This window comes from Phyllostomus hastatus, unplaced genomic scaffold, assembly GCF_019186645.2.
Source record: "Phyllostomus hastatus isolate PE091 unplaced genomic scaffold, TTU_PhHast_1.1 phas_contig_86, whole genome shotgun sequence".
NCBI lineage: Eukaryota > Metazoa > Chordata > Mammalia > Chiroptera > Phyllostomidae > Phyllostomus > Phyllostomus hastatus.
This window is the reverse complement of record NW_025333977.1, coordinates 37,932,569-37,950,468: the sequence shown is the minus strand read 5'-3', so window position 1 is coordinate 37,950,468 and position 17,900 is coordinate 37,932,569. Positions and strand designations below refer to the sequence as shown.

General features: G+C 36.5%; 1 protein-coding gene across 6 annotated transcripts in view; it reads right to left on the bottom strand.

The window, feature by feature from the left end:
• Positions 1–17,900, bottom strand: part of LOC123827290 (interleukin 1 receptor accessory protein) — a 142,445-nt gene that overhangs the window by 81,495 nt on the left and 43,050 nt on the right. For 4 of the 6 annotated variants that reach the window (XM_045851803.1, XM_045851799.1, XM_045851797.1 and 1 more), the window contains 3 exons: positions 14,428–14,492; positions 10,900–11,076; positions 10,458–10,530 (listed from right to left, as the gene is read on the bottom strand). In XM_045851803.1, coding sequence (XP_045707759.1) covers positions 10,458–10,530; positions 10,900–10,911 — 85 coding nt within the window. In that variant the 5' untranslated portion in view covers positions 10,912–11,076; positions 14,428–14,492. The remainder of the gene's footprint in view (positions 1–10,457; positions 10,531–10,899; positions 11,077–14,427; positions 14,493–17,900) is intronic. The other 2 variants (XM_045851801.1, XM_045851798.1) reach the window with 1 other exon arrangement.

Below are 17,900 nucleotides of genomic sequence, written 5' to 3'. Positions count from 1 at the left end.
CTTTCCATCCCACCATTATAATAATGTTTATGTACATATTTTCTTCTAATACTTCTAGGGATTAATCTATTTTTTACATTTAAAAATTTAATTCAACCATGAATTGGGGACAAGGCATAAGATAAAACATAATTTTATTTTTAAGGAAATTATCCATAAAGAAATTATCCAAAAGGCCTAGCATTTAAAAGCATCTTTTCCCACTAACTCTGGATGCTACCTTGGGCAGCTGCCAGATACAGAGCTGGCTTCCTTCCTTTTCTGAATTCCAGTTGTACTTCAGTTTTGTTCTCTAAGGATTTCTTAACAACACAGCAATTCATTTTAAATGACACTTATTTTTTTAAATTCATTTCTAGCTGTTTTACAGCAAAAGGGTCATTTAAGGGACTTTGTCCACTATACTGAGAGAAACTGAAACCTTAAATCTATTTCTCACTTGGAAGCTAGCAGAAATATTTAATAAAGAGATAATGCCAGAGCCCTGGCTCAATCCTTCCAATGACTTTTTGTTGCAGTGAAGGTAAATGTAACACTGTTAATAAGCAATAGACCCTGCCTATCTCTTCCATCTTATCTCATGTCTCCTTCCTCCCATTTCTTGCAGGTCCAACTAGATTGGTAGAATGGTCATTATAGCTTAGGGCCTTCACACATATGGTCCCACTGCTTTCTGCCTACTTTGCGTACTACTCACGGACCTTTCTCATCCTTTAATGGGATATATTGTCCAATTACTTTCCATCAATATAATGCCCTAAAGATACTCTTCACAAAACTTTTAAAAATGTGTTCATTTACTTTTTTTATTTTTTGCCTCAAACTTTCACAAAACTGTAAGTTCCATAAAGGAAAAGATCATTTCTGTCTGGTTTACAAATGAATATGGGCAACTAACTACAGTGTATAGCATAACCCTACAAATGAATGAGTGCAAAGTGGCGTAGTTCTTTTTACATTCCCCATGGTGCAAAGCTTTGCACATTACAGGTGCCCAGATAACATTTTCTGAGCTGGGTTTCAGATTTCATCATAAAGGACCAGCTTCCATAAATGTGGAGGTTATATAGCTCTTTGACATGTTTCTCCTCAATCATAAAGGTTCATCCTTAAATTAAAGAGAAATAGTTATAATCCTTCTATGATGAAAGTTCTGCATGCTTTACCATGGATAATAACCTATGAAAACACTGATTTTCCTAGGATGGAAGAGGGCTTGTGCATTAATCTTGAACAAATTTTCAGGTTTTCAATTCTGAAGAGTCTGCAGTGAGGGAAGTAACATTCCTATATTTAGAGTGGTAATAATGCCACCAGCCTAATCTTACATACAGTTGCTGAATCTAGGTGACAGCTATTCTATCTGTTTTGTTGCCACACACATACACAGAAGTGACAGTTTCTAGGAAAGATAAAACATTCCAGCTTCATCCAGAATAAAATGAAACCTCAAGTGAAACCATCATCAAATTACAAACTGCACACCCAATCACTGCCAAAGTCTAGTAGAGAAAAAAAAACCTGTTATTTTTAGACTGAAAATAATTTTTTAAAGCTATACACTGCTGGATACAAAAACAGTCTGAGTCACATGTAAACATCATTCACTAGGTCTCTTAATGCCTAGGAGGAGAGACAGGACTGCTATAGCTGGGTAAGAATGAACTACAGGAAGTTACAGTTAGTATATCTGAGTTAGCCACATGGGAATCCAAATGACTAATGCCAAAGACTAATGCCAAAATAACCTTGCAGCATACTGAAGTTAACAGCTTCCCACTCTACTCAAACACATTGCATCCGTACTGAACCATCTTTCCTTTATCCATCATCTTACTTAGAACTGACTTCCCTCAGCAAATTTTGTATGACCTTGAAAAAATGTATATAACCTGAATAGATGCAAATGAAGTGTATTGTATATGTTCCAAGAAGCTTGGAGCAAATTAACTTGACGTAGTATTTGCAACATGAAAAATCACATCCTATGTTCTGTTTTTTTTAATTGGTTGAATGTTTCTTTTCAAATGTGTGTGTTCCATGCCATCAATTATTGACAGACAGCTTAATCTGACATATTAGAAAGTCAAGAGTTTTAATTATAAAGAACTCACTGGCAACATGATGTAGTGCAGATAGCCTGCATTTTACAGTCAAACAGGTACATAGACAAGTTTTGCCACTTAATAGTTATACTAAGCTATTAAGTTAATTTAACTTTTTAGTTCACTTTTCTGAATCTGGAGTTTCTTGCTGGTAAAGATAAATTAAAATGCTGATCTCGAACTAATGGGGCTGTTCAGAAATTTGTGTAAATATATACATATATATATATACATATACACATGCATATATATAGTTATTTCCCTCACATTCCTTATTTTCTAATACATACCTACATACACACCATCCATTATATGATTATTACCAATTTACAGATAATCAGAGTAAAAGAGATTTAAAGCCATGGTTAGCGTAGCATGATCTTCCTTTAGTAATTAAAAAAAATCAATACTGCATAATGCTTCATGGCTATTACTGCAGTCATCAATTATCACTGCATTATAGATGAGAGGAAGGATCTTTTTAATGACAGCATATTTAGAGCAATAAAGGTGAGATCACTAAGAGTTGTCTCTAACAAAGAAAGCAGGAACAAAAACTTGGTCTTTGCGTTCTTCCTGAAATCCTGCTTAGTGTCTCACTAAGAACATGGCATTCAGTGGGAAGGACTCTCCAACACTTCCATTTACTGATTGCTCTATTCACATTTCCATGATTTCAATTATTCTACAGACAAAGATACATCCTCCTTCTAGGTCTGAATACAAGCCAGTTTTGACTGAGCCTCGAGCAATGCTTTGCTACTAGGAAAGCCATTTTATAGCTCAGCATCAATTGCAACGAGCTGATTGTTTCTGCCCTAGATCTTATGAAGGCAAGGTGCAAAAAGGGATTCAGAGTCCTTTGTTCTTGCTTGCTATCTCCTCTGTCTTCATTATCCTCAAAACCATGCACACATCTCTATGCCTCCACCAACACTGCCTTACCCTTCTTCAGAATGTAAGAACACAGGTTGACAAAGCAGTATCTCTGGAGATGCTGATGGCTCTCATGACTGGAGATGCACTAGATGTAAGGAAACCTCTTTAATATTTAAGGTTTCTATTTACTCTCATCATTTTAATATATAGTAAGGAGGGAAAGAATCAAAATATGAGAAAATACTAGAAAAAAAATAAACTGTCCAAAAAGGATACCATCCAATGCAAAGCTCAGGAAAATGGGAGAGTATTTAAGTGTAGTACTAAAACAACAACAACAACAAACAAGCAAATAAACAAAAATGAAAACCTTTATTTTATTATTTGAAACAGTATATATCTGTTTGCATCAAATTCAACAGGTCTCTCTGTGAAAAGTCTGTGTATCTATTTTTCTTCACATCTCTCTCTTTCTCAAGTTCTATCTCTATGTCTTTCTTCTCTTCTTTTCTCCCTTTTCTGTCCTTTTCTATCTCCTTTTTGCTCCTCTTTCTGTTCCTTTACCTTGACTGGACAGTAAAAAATGATGAAGAGGTGTTTAGAATTAAGCTGTGAATGTAAAATGCCTTGCATCAGAGAAATACAATTTTCTGTAGGGGACCAGAGAGATCAAAAGGTCCAAAGCAAATTAGAAAATATGAGAATACAATTAATGCTTTCTTTCTAAAAAGCAAAAATTAGTTCATTAAGCAACTTTTGGGGTAGTCCAAACTCCCAAAGGATCTAAAGAACAAAGTTAACTCAGGTGCATCAGTTTAACCTATTTGGTGCACTGTGTTTAAAGAGCAAAGATGCCCCTAGTGAACAATGAAAGGGTTCTCCCCAGCGTACAAAATCAATAGTAAATAATGGTTAATAATGGTTGTGATCCACCTAGGAATAACAATTTGTATATCTGTGTTTGCTTTAACAGTAATAGAGAACTATATTTGAACTATAGTTGTACTTCAAGTTCAAGTAATTAGGAATCAAATAAAACCCATGACATTATATTAATCAAAAGCTATCTTTATGTAGAAAAACCATTAGTGACTGATAGATTTGGTGGACATGCTCTCTCTGTCATTTTCCCTTTTGAGTGTCTTCTCTTATGGTACAGTTCACACCAGTTCCAATGAGAAAAATATAGTTGGCGAATATTCTTCACTCGGTCCTTCTCATTGGTATGGCAAGCCCAAAGTTTAAAGGAAACATAATGTTCTATTATATAAGTTAACAGAAAAATATACATCAGTACCTTTGAGTACATGTGAAAAATGCACAATCTTGGCTACCTGAAGAGGCACTTCAAAAAATATGAAAGTATCACAGAAAGAAAAAACAACAACAAGGATGCTCTGACTAACTGTCCAGGGGCCTTAAACTATGTTGCAGGCCCTACAAATACCATTGAAAAGTGATGTTTATGCCCCAGCAATGTACAGCTATACAAGAGCTTTCATTCAGATGGCAGGAGGAGAAGTGAAATTCATGAAAACAACAGAACCCAGCCAAGGCGAGGTTATTGAGGGTGTGACAATTTTATCTCTTTTCTTTTATTTCCCCAGCCATCTTGTGTTTTCATTGTTTCTACTGCTTCTGAAACAGGAAAAGACAAGAGAAGGCAGTTCTGTATATTAGCTTTTATACATTTGGATGGCAAGTTCTTGAAGTTGTTTACTGAGGTTCCTAGGTTATTTGTAAAGTATATTCATTTTCTCCCCATCCCTCAAAAATAAATGAGTAGCAGCACCCAGTGGATTTTAAAACAAAAGAATCATTGCATGGTTATGTTGAGGGTGGATATATATTTTATTTTCTAATGAAGTTATCAACTAAGTAGAAAAGAATTAAGAACAGTGAAATAAAGTGGGTGATAACTGGCAGGGTGTAAGTCACTGATGCCAGGATAGTGATCTGGTCTATTGGACTGATCTCAGGAAGGAAGAAACACTTGTTCTGGGGTGGGGCAGGGGGCGGGGGCAATGCCGAGACAAAGGTGATTTAAAGGTCAGGATAAATTCCTATGAATCAGACATTTTCACCTATAAGCATATACAATTATGTATTCCCTACAAAGATATTGGTTTCTCTTAACTAACACAGCCATGTAAAGTTAGAATCAGGTCATTTTTCTAAACAATGAATTATCACTGTGATAACGAAAAGCTGCTCTGGAGAGTCAGCAGCAGGCCAATAAACTATGGTATACAGATCTCTTTTCAATCACTCTGTAAAATATCGACCCTTGGGAAAAGTAAAAGTCACTTAAAAATAAACGTTGTGTTTCAAAATACAAATGCAGTTCAAAACAAGGAGAAAAAAAAGAGTGGAGATAACGGCTCCCAAGAGGCAACATCGAACAAAACAAAAGGGTAAACTGTTATAATTCTGATGAGCTGTAGTCCTAAGAATAAAACAAAACTCTATTCTTCAAACATTCTCCAAACGTTTGGACTAAATCGCTTAGAGGGTGTTCAGGATGAGCAGCCAGGAGCAAGAGAGACATGACTGAATGTCAGAAGTACGTCCAAGTACAGAGTTTTTCAAAAAGCACATTCAAGTAATATGAGGCCACTCGGACTGAAAACAAACTGAATCCTATTAGGAGCTGAAAGAATCATTACATCACATTAAAGATACTATATGTCCTTACAAAAGATAAAATTAATAAAAAAAGAACTAACCAACTATATCTAAAATATATTAAACACAAATATTCTCTTTCCCTGAAGGCATTTCTGTCCTCCACAATCTGTTCCCAACCCACCTTCCTAACTTGTCTTCTAAATTGCCTTCCCACTCTCCCTTCAGTTGTACTGCACTATAGTGTCCTCAGATAAGACATGTGTTTTCTCCTAGAAGACTACAATTAATTGTTCTTTGATTGAGAAGTCTGCCCCATGCCTCCCTGCAGAACTAGTAACTTTCTCTGCTCTCTCAGGCTGTTCTCTTCAGTGTTAATTTTCTCTCTTTCTCTAAGACTTTACTGTAAGATGCTTACAATAAGAACCTGTCCTTATTTATCCCAGAGTTTATAATATAAAACGGTCAAATACGTGGTTTTTAGAATGAGGTGAAATTTGTAAGATAAACACTTGTCATTAGAAATCACTTAAATAGGAAGAGCATATGCTGTGTATGTCCATGATGTATAATAATATCCATGATTCTGTTTAATAAAAAAAAAAAAGCAAGAAGGTAGAATTGGCTGGGGCTTAGCTGTTGTTCATTGGTCAGCTTGATTTATAGATAAGGATGCTGTGACACAGAGTGATTAAATGACCATCTTTACTGTCATTAAAAACCTCACCAAGTAAACAGTCAGAACTTAAACAATGTCTTTTTAAAAATGTTTTTAAGATGATTTTAGAGAGAGAGAAAAGGAAAGCGAGGGAAAGAGAGAGAGACATTGACTTGTTGTTCCACTTATTTATGCATTCACTAGTTCATTCTTCTGTGTGCCCTGACCAGAGACTAGAACATGCAGCCTTGGTGTACAGGAACAATGCTCTAACAACTGAGCTACCCGGCTGGCCGGCGTGGAAACCAATGTCTCTTTATTCATGGTGACACACAGTGTGTTCAGTCATTTACTTATTTTGCATAGTGTAACTCACCTTCAGTAAGCAAAAGATTATTCCCACCCTTGTAAATATCTTACAAAGAAAAGAAATCCGGAAATTTTACCTCCATTAGCAGAACAAAGTCCTAAAGGAAGGTGATGTAAAATGGAAAGAACTCTCAAGCGGGTGTAAGATTGTGAGATTCCCTAGCTTCGCACCTTCAGTGTTTTCTGGGAAGTTGATAATAGTGTGTGTGAAATCTAGCCCTGCACCTGGCACACAGTCAACTGTTTGTTCACTTTTAAATAAAAAGCTATGTTAAAGGTGGCTGTGGCCGTGTGTGTGCGCCCGTGCGCGCATTGGGAGAAGAAAACCCATTGCTATCATTTTCAGGTGGTCTGTGTAGCAGATAATTTTGATACGGCAATATTTTTTAAATTTGCCACATTATATGATGTGCCATTCTCACTATCTTTCCAACTTTGAATCACAAGTTCCAAATATTTATTTCTACTTTAAAGGCAGCTTTAACAGTTTGATTTTTCTAACATGCTGCCAAATGAAACACCAAAAGGAAATGTGTAACAAGTAGAGTTTGTTTTGGAATTCCTGTAAAGAAGAACTTCTTAGAGTTTAGTATTGGAAATGATTAATACGATAATAAGCAAATAGGGGAATAGTGAGTTTTGAGCATATATTGCAATGATTTTCCTCCTAAAAAAATATCAGGAGGGGTGGGGTTAGATACTCCTTATCTAAAAGCACAGAAACCTATGACTGAGTGATTGTTCAACAGTGAGCAAAACCCATGCCCACTCATATCTTAATCTCCTGAATTGTTTATGTGATAGTAGAGTCCAAGGGGAGTATATTTAGTGAAAATATCATACATCTTGGGAACTGGGTAACAAGTTTAAGTCAGACTTGTGCTAAGTATTTGCCGTGGGACTTTGGGTAATTTGCTTAACTGATTTTTTTTTCTTATCCAACAAAAAATGGGGGGTTACATACAATAGCCTGACTACTCTACAGTCTGGGTGTAAGAGCCAGATGACATAGAATGTGTAAAACACAAAGTGCTTTTTCAGCAAAAAGATCTTTATTACCACTGTACCTACCACATTATAATTATATTATCACTCTTATAATTATCCAAGCTTTAGTTCCTTGAAAGAAAGTGAATGCTTGCTTTTGATTATTTGCTTTTATCACCACCTGACATGAAAATGATGCTCCCACATTCCCAAGCAAATAAGGAAATCACAGTATTGCTGCCAGAAAGACTATGTTCTGAAGTCAGAATTGTGTGGCTTCAAGTCCAATTCACTGAACTTGAAACACACTGCATGGAACTAAAATTATTATGTTGTTATGGTTCTTTTTCATAAATCTTGGGCTTCCCTTTAGAGGAGGATCTATATGAAAGACCCCAGAACAACAAGATAACACTCTTACCTACAGCATATACATGTATGGCACTCTAGGGTTTGCAGGCTATTTCTCCTTTGTTCCCCCCATCAATATCGTTGCTTTGAGAGGGGTACCAACAAGTCTGTCGGCACATAGGTCATTGAGAGAGGTGGTACCTTGATGCACGAGATGCTGGCTGATCCCCCAGCATGTGGAATTATCCTTTCTCTTCCCCTGGTAACCCAGAGCCAGTTTCCCCTTTTATTTTTGTCAACAACACTTCCTTTTTGTCCCTCTCTCTCTATCTAGGAAGTACATCACTGACACAGACACAATACACCTTTTCATAAGGAAGCAAGTAAATATGTGCCAGATGGGCTGAGGGGATTACAGCATGTTTCCTGCTCCCATAGAGACTCAATGGAGCTGGTATGAGAACTTATCTTATTCAAGAAGTCAGCTTCCCCAGCAGAATTATGAGTCACAGTTTCTGAGTAGAAAGCTCGCTTTCCAAAAGAATTTGGGGTGGGGGTGGGAACTCCTTGGAGGAATTACAGCAAAGGTCATTCAGATAAGGATCACTGCCAAGACCCCTGGGGAAGCACCAGCACCTGCCAACTTTTGGGACTTTGCAATTCTCTTTGCTATACAGTCACCCCTTCCTTTTCCTTCAAGGTGAGATGGCACATAAAACCATGAGGATGAATTGCTGGTATGAATCCAAACAAGAAGTTCCATTACAAAATTGGCCAATTTTGCTAAAAAAGAGATGTGAAGGGAAAATATAAATATATATATATACATATTCATGTGTATAAATACACACACATATAGAGAGAGAGAGAGAGCAAGAAGGGAGGAGGAGAAAAGAGGGAGGGAGGAAATAAGGCAGAGGTTGGAGGAAGAAGAAAGAGAAGGGAGAAAGAGAAGGGAAGGGAGGAGGAGATGAGAATGAGAGAATAGAATGAGTTAAGACAATGTCAAAAATAATGAGTATCACGAAGAAAACTAAAGCAGGATAGAAGAGTAGACAGCAATTGGCAGGACTATTTTAGTTAAGGTGTTAAGGAAGGCCTCTGTAAGCAGATGATGTCCAGGTATAGAATTAAATAAAATTCAGCATTTATAAACATCAGGACATCATGGCATTGACAGGTCAAATAGGACACTCAATCAAGCAGGACAGATGCTGGTCAAAATGGTCAGTAGAGCTGTACAGTGGTGTATCCCACCTGAATATCGCTCCTGGTTATAAACACTTTTCTCTGTAAAGACCCTAAGGGCCCACAAGATTGAAAGTTCTCTCAGCTTTGAGCTGTACTCTTTTCTACTTATGCCCTTCCCTTAGTACAATTTTTGCTTTCCAATGAAATATTTTAGTGGCAAAGCAAAACTGAAAGACACCGAGAAAAGATTACCAGGACAGTAGGAGGAATTAAACCCATGCCATGTGACAGACAGTTGAAGGCATAGATTAGAGAGCATGGCCATGCTGATACAATCACTGCTTTAACATTGTGAAGGCCTCTCACATAGAAGAGGAAATAAAGCAATAATATTCAAAGTATGGCCATGGTCTTCAGGAAAATTATACATGAAAAGCTTTTTTTAAAATTAAGATACCTAGTTTCCCTGCATTAAAATTAGAAAACCATTGGATGATGTATTTTCTATTTAAATCAAAAAGTTGAACCAAAGAAATGCATGGAAATGGTATAGAGACAAATTTTAGTTATATGTACAAAAATCTTTCTAAGAATTTGATGAGTTCAAAGATATAATGGATTGCAATTAAATAATCACTAGTTAGAAGTATCAGGAAATGGTTATGAATGGTAATTCTAGAGATGAGAGGAGACCTGAGGAGATAAATGTTCATGTCCCTTGGAACTCTGATTTCATATAATCTAGGTCCTTAATGATCATGTTTGGTTATTGAAACTCAATAAAGGCTTTGGCTGGCTCTGCTTTTGAAGCAACACCCAAAGAAAGAATGAGCCTAATGACCAGTCTTTCTTTCCCTATACAGAAGCAGTGTGACAGAAGCTTGTCATCATTTCTTTGTTTTTATAAGGTCTCAGGGGACTGTTCCCACCAAGGCCTTCTCTACCCCTGGCTCAAGTTTGGAAAACCGAGTAGTGCTACCATCACTGTCATTTCTTTTCCCATAGGACCTGAGGTAAGAAAAAGAAGCAGGATTCAAGTTGGCTTGAATGTGAAGATTATGCAAAAGTTTTATATTCTTGCACACTGAATTGCTACCCTAAGTGTGCAGTGACCTGCAAACATTAGAGATGTCAGTAGTTCCTCCCATCATCAAAATTTTATGATTCTGTGCTTCCACAGAAGACAATGGAAATAGCAATATAATGTTCTCCTACTCAGTTTCAGAAAGACTTAAAATACTACCCAATGCATGACTTCCATTTCAATAGATTGTCAAAAGCCATTCACTTACCCGAGGCATCACTCTGCAGGATCCCGTAGAAGTAGAGACTCATTACACACCACAGAAGTCCCATCTTGTCCACCTAAATACAAAAGTAAGGGAGAATAATTATTACTCTCAGTACTTAAATAATATTTAGTGCATAAGCATGCTGACTGTGGACCAGGAAGTATTCTAACGGCTTTATACCATTAACAAATATAATTGTCAGAAACAACCAATAAGCTAGGCTTTTTAAAAATCCCTATATTATAGATAAGGAAACTGAGACATGTTTAAATAGCATAACCAAGATCCTTTGGGTAGAAAGAGGTAGAATAATGACCAAATTCCAGCAGCCTGGCTCCAGAACAATTTCTTAATCACTGAACTACAACTTCCTTCTTAAAAACACTCTGGATTTTGTTTTTCATCAGAGTCACATTCTGGAAGGTAAGTTTGATCTTCTTACCCTTCTTTGCATTTCCTTGGAAATGTTTTGTAATCCAGGCACTTTTCTTTCTTCGTGAAGAATAGAAAATCTAGAAATCCTGAATTCAGATGTGGTCAGCAGTCCACTTACAGTGAATTTATAGTAAAGGGAAATACGTAAACCTCATGCCCCGTGGTGGCCACTCTTCTCTTCTCACTGGAAAAGACAAATGATGAAGCTTGAATCCAATTTCTGTGATTTTTAGCCTTTCTATTGATAACCAATTGAAACAGTCAACTACAAAGAACCATGCCCTTACATTTGGTTGGGTGGTCTTTTAATGCTTAAGACCTGGAGATTTAACAGTCTGTGAAATATGTATTTCCCTACTACCCTGGACATATCTGAACCTTGATAAAACTTCTCTAGAATTATAAATACAGAAACCTGTATATTATTGAGAAATTTCATACTTAAGATCTCCACTTTCTGTATTAAACACAGCAGCTATATATAAGGGTGCTTACAGTGGTGTTGGAAACTTGTCCAGATCCTATTTCTAGTAAGTTACAGAGATGGTCTTTATACCCATATCTAGCCAACTACAAGTGTTATTATCACAAACAATAGGCTATGCCACAAGTTTCATGAGCACAGGGACCCACCAGTCTTAAAAGGTCAAAGATCATATAACAACATTGAAAATGGGACAGTTTTAAGAGTGTTACATGGAAACAAAAAGGTATAAAGTGGTACTGTCCAAGCAATCCGAAGTGTGTGGCCACTTTAAAGGCAATGCAAGTTTCCAACTGCCACCTCTCTTGACCACATACCATTAAAAATCTCTGGTTCATTTTATGCTTCCACAAATAACAAGTGGGTTGATTATACCTTAAATAATTATTTTATTTCAAAGATAAAATAACTCTTATCACCACCCTTCCCTTTCCATTCTTAAATCATTACCTTAGGGAACTCTTATCTCTATCAGTCATTCATTTATTCTATAAAACATGTATTGAAAAGTATCTGTTTATAAATTAGATTTAGGGCCTCCTCCACCTCTCCCAGTAGAAGAGCTAAACCACATGCAAACCACTTCAATGACATCGACCATGAACAACATGAATGCAGAGACACTATAAGATATGTAAAGATTTACCAAACAGAAGTTCTAGCACTAGGCAGAGGTTAGCAGAGACTTAAAAAGAATACAAAAATAACTACAACAGAGAATAAACAGTGATAAAATAGTCACAGAGGAACAGATAAGTGTTATTGAAGATTACCAAAAGACAGAGATGACTGCAGCTAAGGCAATTGAAGAAGACGAAATGCAAGAGGTAGCTTTTGAACTAGCAAGAACTGGTTTGGAAATGGAGAATAACGCTCAAAGAAATAGTGAAAGAGATAGAGAAAGCATGGTCCATATATAGGAAATAGTCTATAAATAATTCAGCTTGGCTTAAGCAAAGAGTATTAAGAAAAGAACTATAGAAGATTTTGTTGGAAAGCAGGAAGAGTTAGGATTACAATACAACAAAGTTTTGAATAGCAGGTTAAAACTTGAAATGTAATTTTAACAGCAAATAGAGAAATCACTGAAGGTTTCTGATTAGAGGGCTGACATTATCATCAAGTTCTGCCTTATAGAGATCATTCTTCTAGGCACGTTGGATGGATTGCCACTGAATTCTGTCTCGAAATCATTTTGACTCCTGAGTCTGCCATCACAGTAATTGTTATACCCCTAGCTTTGTGTCATCTATAAACTTGCTCAGCATGCCACCTATGTCCTCACCCAAGTCATTAATAAAATTAATTAATAATTCTGCATTAATCCTTGTCAGTGGAGAGCAACTAGATATTTAATTTCAGATTCAGGCCACAGTACTTTCAGCCCTAATACTATTCCTAAAGCAACACTTAGAAGACATTCTAATTAGTGTGATTGAGGATCTTAATTGATATTCTCATGAGTAACTGGATTATGCCAGAGGCAGCAAAGAGTCAGGTCACCGAGGTAAAGCTAATCTACAGATGACTTGTGTGCAAAGACGAATCCAGGGTCAGTCCCGTCTGTGATGAATTAGAATAAAACAGACTGAAAAGAAATTGTGATCCCACAGGCTGGTTTTGACAGACTAAAGATATCAAGGTTAATGGGAGGCAGTTGGCTGGTCTGAGACCTCTTCAAGAAGGCAGGTTCATTTAACATCATCTTTCTTTCTGCCTCAGAATTTTATTATCGTGACTAGTAATACACTTAGGTTCTAGTTCACATGAAGAGGGGGCGCTGGGTATTGGCAGAGATGGAGAAACTGTCAGAGAGCAATGGAACCTGCCTAATGACACATAGTTCCTCATGGTCTGAATTGCAATCTGGCTTTAGATTACTGTGATGGGGTTTAATAGACTCTGCCCTTGCTTCCGATGATCAAATTTTTATATAATAAATTTATAGTCAGCCTTTCCTGCATTATCCATTTTATCTATTATATGATCATTTTCATACTTCCTGTCTGAAGTATTGGTATTTCTTTCATATTTAATGTCATTTTTTTCCTGGTATATCAACTTGTATGCTTATATCACCTAGTGAGAAATTTCATATATGCACTCAGGTCTACGTAATAAATAGCCACGTTAATAATGATTGTTAACATGTGCTCAGAACTTTAACATTGACCTCTGTATATGAATCATTCTATTTTCTGCATTCTCTCAGCTTAATAATAGGACCTCCTTATCTCTGAGTTATCCTTGACCATTGGCTTCTTGCACTGAGCCAGCAGGTAACAGACTAAAACAACTAGATTTGCTTTCCTAGGACAGTCATTTCTCTAACAATTTGCTCTGCCTTCCTTCTGCACAGCGGCATTTCAATAGGCCACGGGACTGGACTTCTCCCTCAGTTTCCTGATTCCACACACAGCTCCATGCTTGGATCACAGCTACTCTCTGAAGCCCATCAGCCTCCTCGGGGCTTGGATGTACAACCTGGTGTTCGTCAGCACTCTTTTCGAGGAACCTGCCTCTTGTCCCCTGTAAGGTCTTCTCTAAACTGGATTAGCTTCCACAGCCATGAAGCTGCTATTGCCTGCTTCATTCCTGGTCAACAGATGCCCTTGGCTATGACCTGCCTACTGAAAACTTGGCTTCTAACACCAAAGCACTTACCCTGGTTGGTTATCCCCATGTGAGCCCAGCTCTGAAGCCACAGTAAGTCTGAGGACTTACTTGAGTCCTGATCCCATCCGACCCTTTCTTCCCCCTTCTCTAACTTCCTAGTAAAGTGTAAACAGATCTTGCACATCTATACCAAAGAGGCTTTTTAAGGACATAGGTCAAATTATTAATTATCCCATTTCACAGAAAAGGAGACAGCATTTATTTAAAACTCAGACTTTTTTCATCATCAGTCTTTTGTTTAGTTTCTAGGGTTTTGATCCATAAAAGGGTCTTTGTGGAGAATATTTCAGAATACAGTATTTACCAATTAAAAAGTTTCAGCAGAGTAACATGAAAGTCTCTAATTCTAGGTAAAACAAAGTAAGCAAACTTTACCTGTCTTTCTCAATGAAAGCAGCTGTAAGCCTGGGCAGAATGTGTGGAGTAACTACTTGAGGACTCTAAAAATTAAATAATGGCACATTATTTTCAAATACATGTCAGCCATGTCATGCACCATAAATCATACCTTAACAAATATGAAGAATTAAAAGTCTATCCTCTAACAACAGAATTAACCTAGAAATCAATAAAAGAAAAATAACAGGGTAATTTCCAAATACTTAGAAATTAAGGAATATACTTCTAAATAACCCATGGGTCAACAAGAACGTCTCAGGGAAATTAGAAAATATTTTGAACTGAACAAATATGAAAAAATTAAACAATATATCAAAATGTGTGGGATGTGGTTGAAGGAGCACATACAGGATAATCAGTAGCATTACAGGCCTACATTAGAAAAGAAGAAAGACTTCTGTCTTAAGGGCTTGGAAAATAGAAAAATAAATCAACCAAACAAAATAAAAATAAAACATAATGAAGAATAAAGATAAAAAAATTTCAGATAGAAAGAAATAATGAATCCAAAAGTTGGTACTTAAAAAAACTGCTAAATCTCTAGCTAGGGAACCAAGAAGAAAAAAAAACACATATCACTAATATATGAAAGAATATAAGAGGAATGAAAGAGGACACACCACTACCAGTTACACAACCATTAAATTGGTAATAAGGTGATGCTCAAAACCTTAGGCACATAAATCCCACAGTTTAGATGAAATGGACCAACATCTTAAAAACCACCAACTACCAAAGCTCAACTGGAATGAAATAGATAATTTCATTGTTCCTATTATTATGAAAAGAAATTAAATTTTCAGTTAGAAACCTTCCAAGAAATACACTCCCAAGCTCCAGATGGTTTAACTGGTGGATTCAATCAAACATTTAAAAAATAAATAACATCAACTCTACAGAATCTCTTTCAGAAAATAGAAGATGACAAAAGAGTTGCCAATTCACTTTATGAGACATTCCTCTGGTCCTAACAGCTGCCATCGTTAGCACAAGAAAAGAAATCTATAGATACCCCACAACCAAGTAGCTTATTCTAGAATGCAAGCTTGGTCTCAGCGTTTGAAAAGTCTGAGGAAGAAAAACCAATTGAGGCAAGAAGAGCATTTTACAAAATGCCATATCCATTCCTAATAAACACTCCCAGCAAACTAAAAATAGAAGGGAACTTCCTGAAACTGATAAAGGGCATCTGCAAAAAACCTACAGCTAACATTACATCACATGTTGAAAGATTGAATTCTTCTCCAGTTAGATCAGGAGCAAGGCAAATGTGTTCATTCTTAGTACTAGTCAACATCATTCTCAAGTCTTAGTGCAATAAGGCTATTCACAGATGACATAATTTTCAACATACATAAATCTTAAGGAATCTATTAAAAATAAAACTAAGTAAAGTCACAGAATATGTAGCCATACACAAAAATTAAACATATTACTATATACTAGCAATGAAACATGGGAAACAATTTTTATAAGATTGTTACAATAACTAAAACAAAAATGAAAAGTCTAAACAAACCTGTACAAGATCTGTATGTGCACATTTAGAAAATGTTGATAAATCAAAGAAGACCTAAATAAATGGAAATATGTGGTTGGCAGAATGGCTTCATGCCTTAGATCCCTGAAATCTGTTGTTACCTTACTGAGCAAAAGGGACTTTACAAATACAATTAAAGTTATAAACCTTAAAATTGGGAGATTATGCTGGATTATTCAAGTGAGCCCAATCTATCACAGGGGCCCCTAAATGAAGATTAACTTTCTCCGGTTAAAGTCAGAGGGATGTAGCAGAAGGATAAATCAAAGAAAAGCAAGAAAAGAACTCAGAGGACCTTTGACATTAAAGGAAAAATACAGCAACGTATCAAGAAATGCAGGTGGCCTTAGAGGGCTTCTGACTCACAGAAATTGTGATATAATAAGAGGGTGTTGCTGTAGGATACTAGATTCTGATAATTTATTACGGTAGTAACAAACAATAATACAATAGACATAACATATTCATGAACTGAAAGGCTCCACATAGAAAAGATGTCAGTGTTTCCTCAAATTAATTGACAGATTTAGTAAAATTCTAATAAAAAATCCTAGCAAGATTTGTTTATAGATATAGACAAGCTGAGTATTAAATTTATTTGGAAAGAGCAATGCCTTACATGTTGAAACCCATTTTGAAAAAGAAGAACAAAGTTGTAGGAATCACACTACAAACAACTCAATTTTAAAATGTCAAAAATCTTAGAGACACTTTACAAATAGGATACAGTAGTCCCCTCCTTATCTGTGATTTCACATCCTATGGTTTCCATTACCAACAGTCAACTGCAGTCCAAAAATATGAAATAGAAAGTTCCAAAAATAAACAATTCAAAATTTCAAATTGCACACCATTCTGAGGAGTTGAAGGAAATCTCTCATAGTCCAGCTCTGTCCTGCCTGTGCTGTGGATCCTCCCTTTGCCCAGCGGACTCTGCCTACCAGTCACTTAGCAGCCCTCTCGTTTATCAGATCCCCTGTAGAGTAGCACAGAGCTTGTTCTCAAGTAGTGCTTATTTGACTTAATAATAGCCCCTCGCACAAGAGTAGTGATGCTGTAAAGTAGTGAAGCTGTAAAGTGCTTCCTTTAAGTGATAATGTATGTACCTATAGGAAAAAATCAAAACAAAACAAAACAAAGCAAAACATTATAGGTAGCATTTTGTACTCCACAATTTCAGTCATCCATCCACTGAGAGTCTTGAAACATACTTGCCTCATATGGAGAGACTTACCATTTTCAAAGAAAATATAAATTAAAACCACAAGATTAGATAACCATGACACACTTTTCAGAATAACCAAAAAAAGAAACACTGATGATACAAAGTGCTGAAGAGAACACAGAGAAACTGGAACTCCCGTGCTGCTAGGACTGGAAGAGGGCACAGCCCCTTTGGAGAACAGTTTGGCAGGTTCTTATAAAGTTAAACATATTCTTACCATAGGGTGTAGCAATCCCTTCCTAGGAGCTTATCTAAGAGAAGTGGAAACATTCACAGAAAAATCTATATGCAAATGCTTATAACAGTTCTATTATTAATTGCCAAAACCTGGAAAGAAGTCAAACACCTTTCAACAGGCAAATGGATAAACTCTGGTACATCCAAAAAGTAGATTGCTTTTCAGCAATACAAAGCAATGAGCTGTTGTTAACAATAGCTTGGATGGATCTCAAAAGCATTATGCTGAGTGAAAAAAAAAAAGCCTGCCTCAATAGGCTATCGTCTGTCTAATTCCATTTAAATGACATCCCCTTCCCCAGCACCCCTCCAAAAAACCTATAGTGACAGAGAACAGGTCAAGAACTAGAGGTGATAGGAGAGTATGACTATAAAGAAATAGCACAAGGGAGTTATTTAGGGGATAGACCAGTTCCATATCCTGACTGGGGCAGTGATTAAATGTGT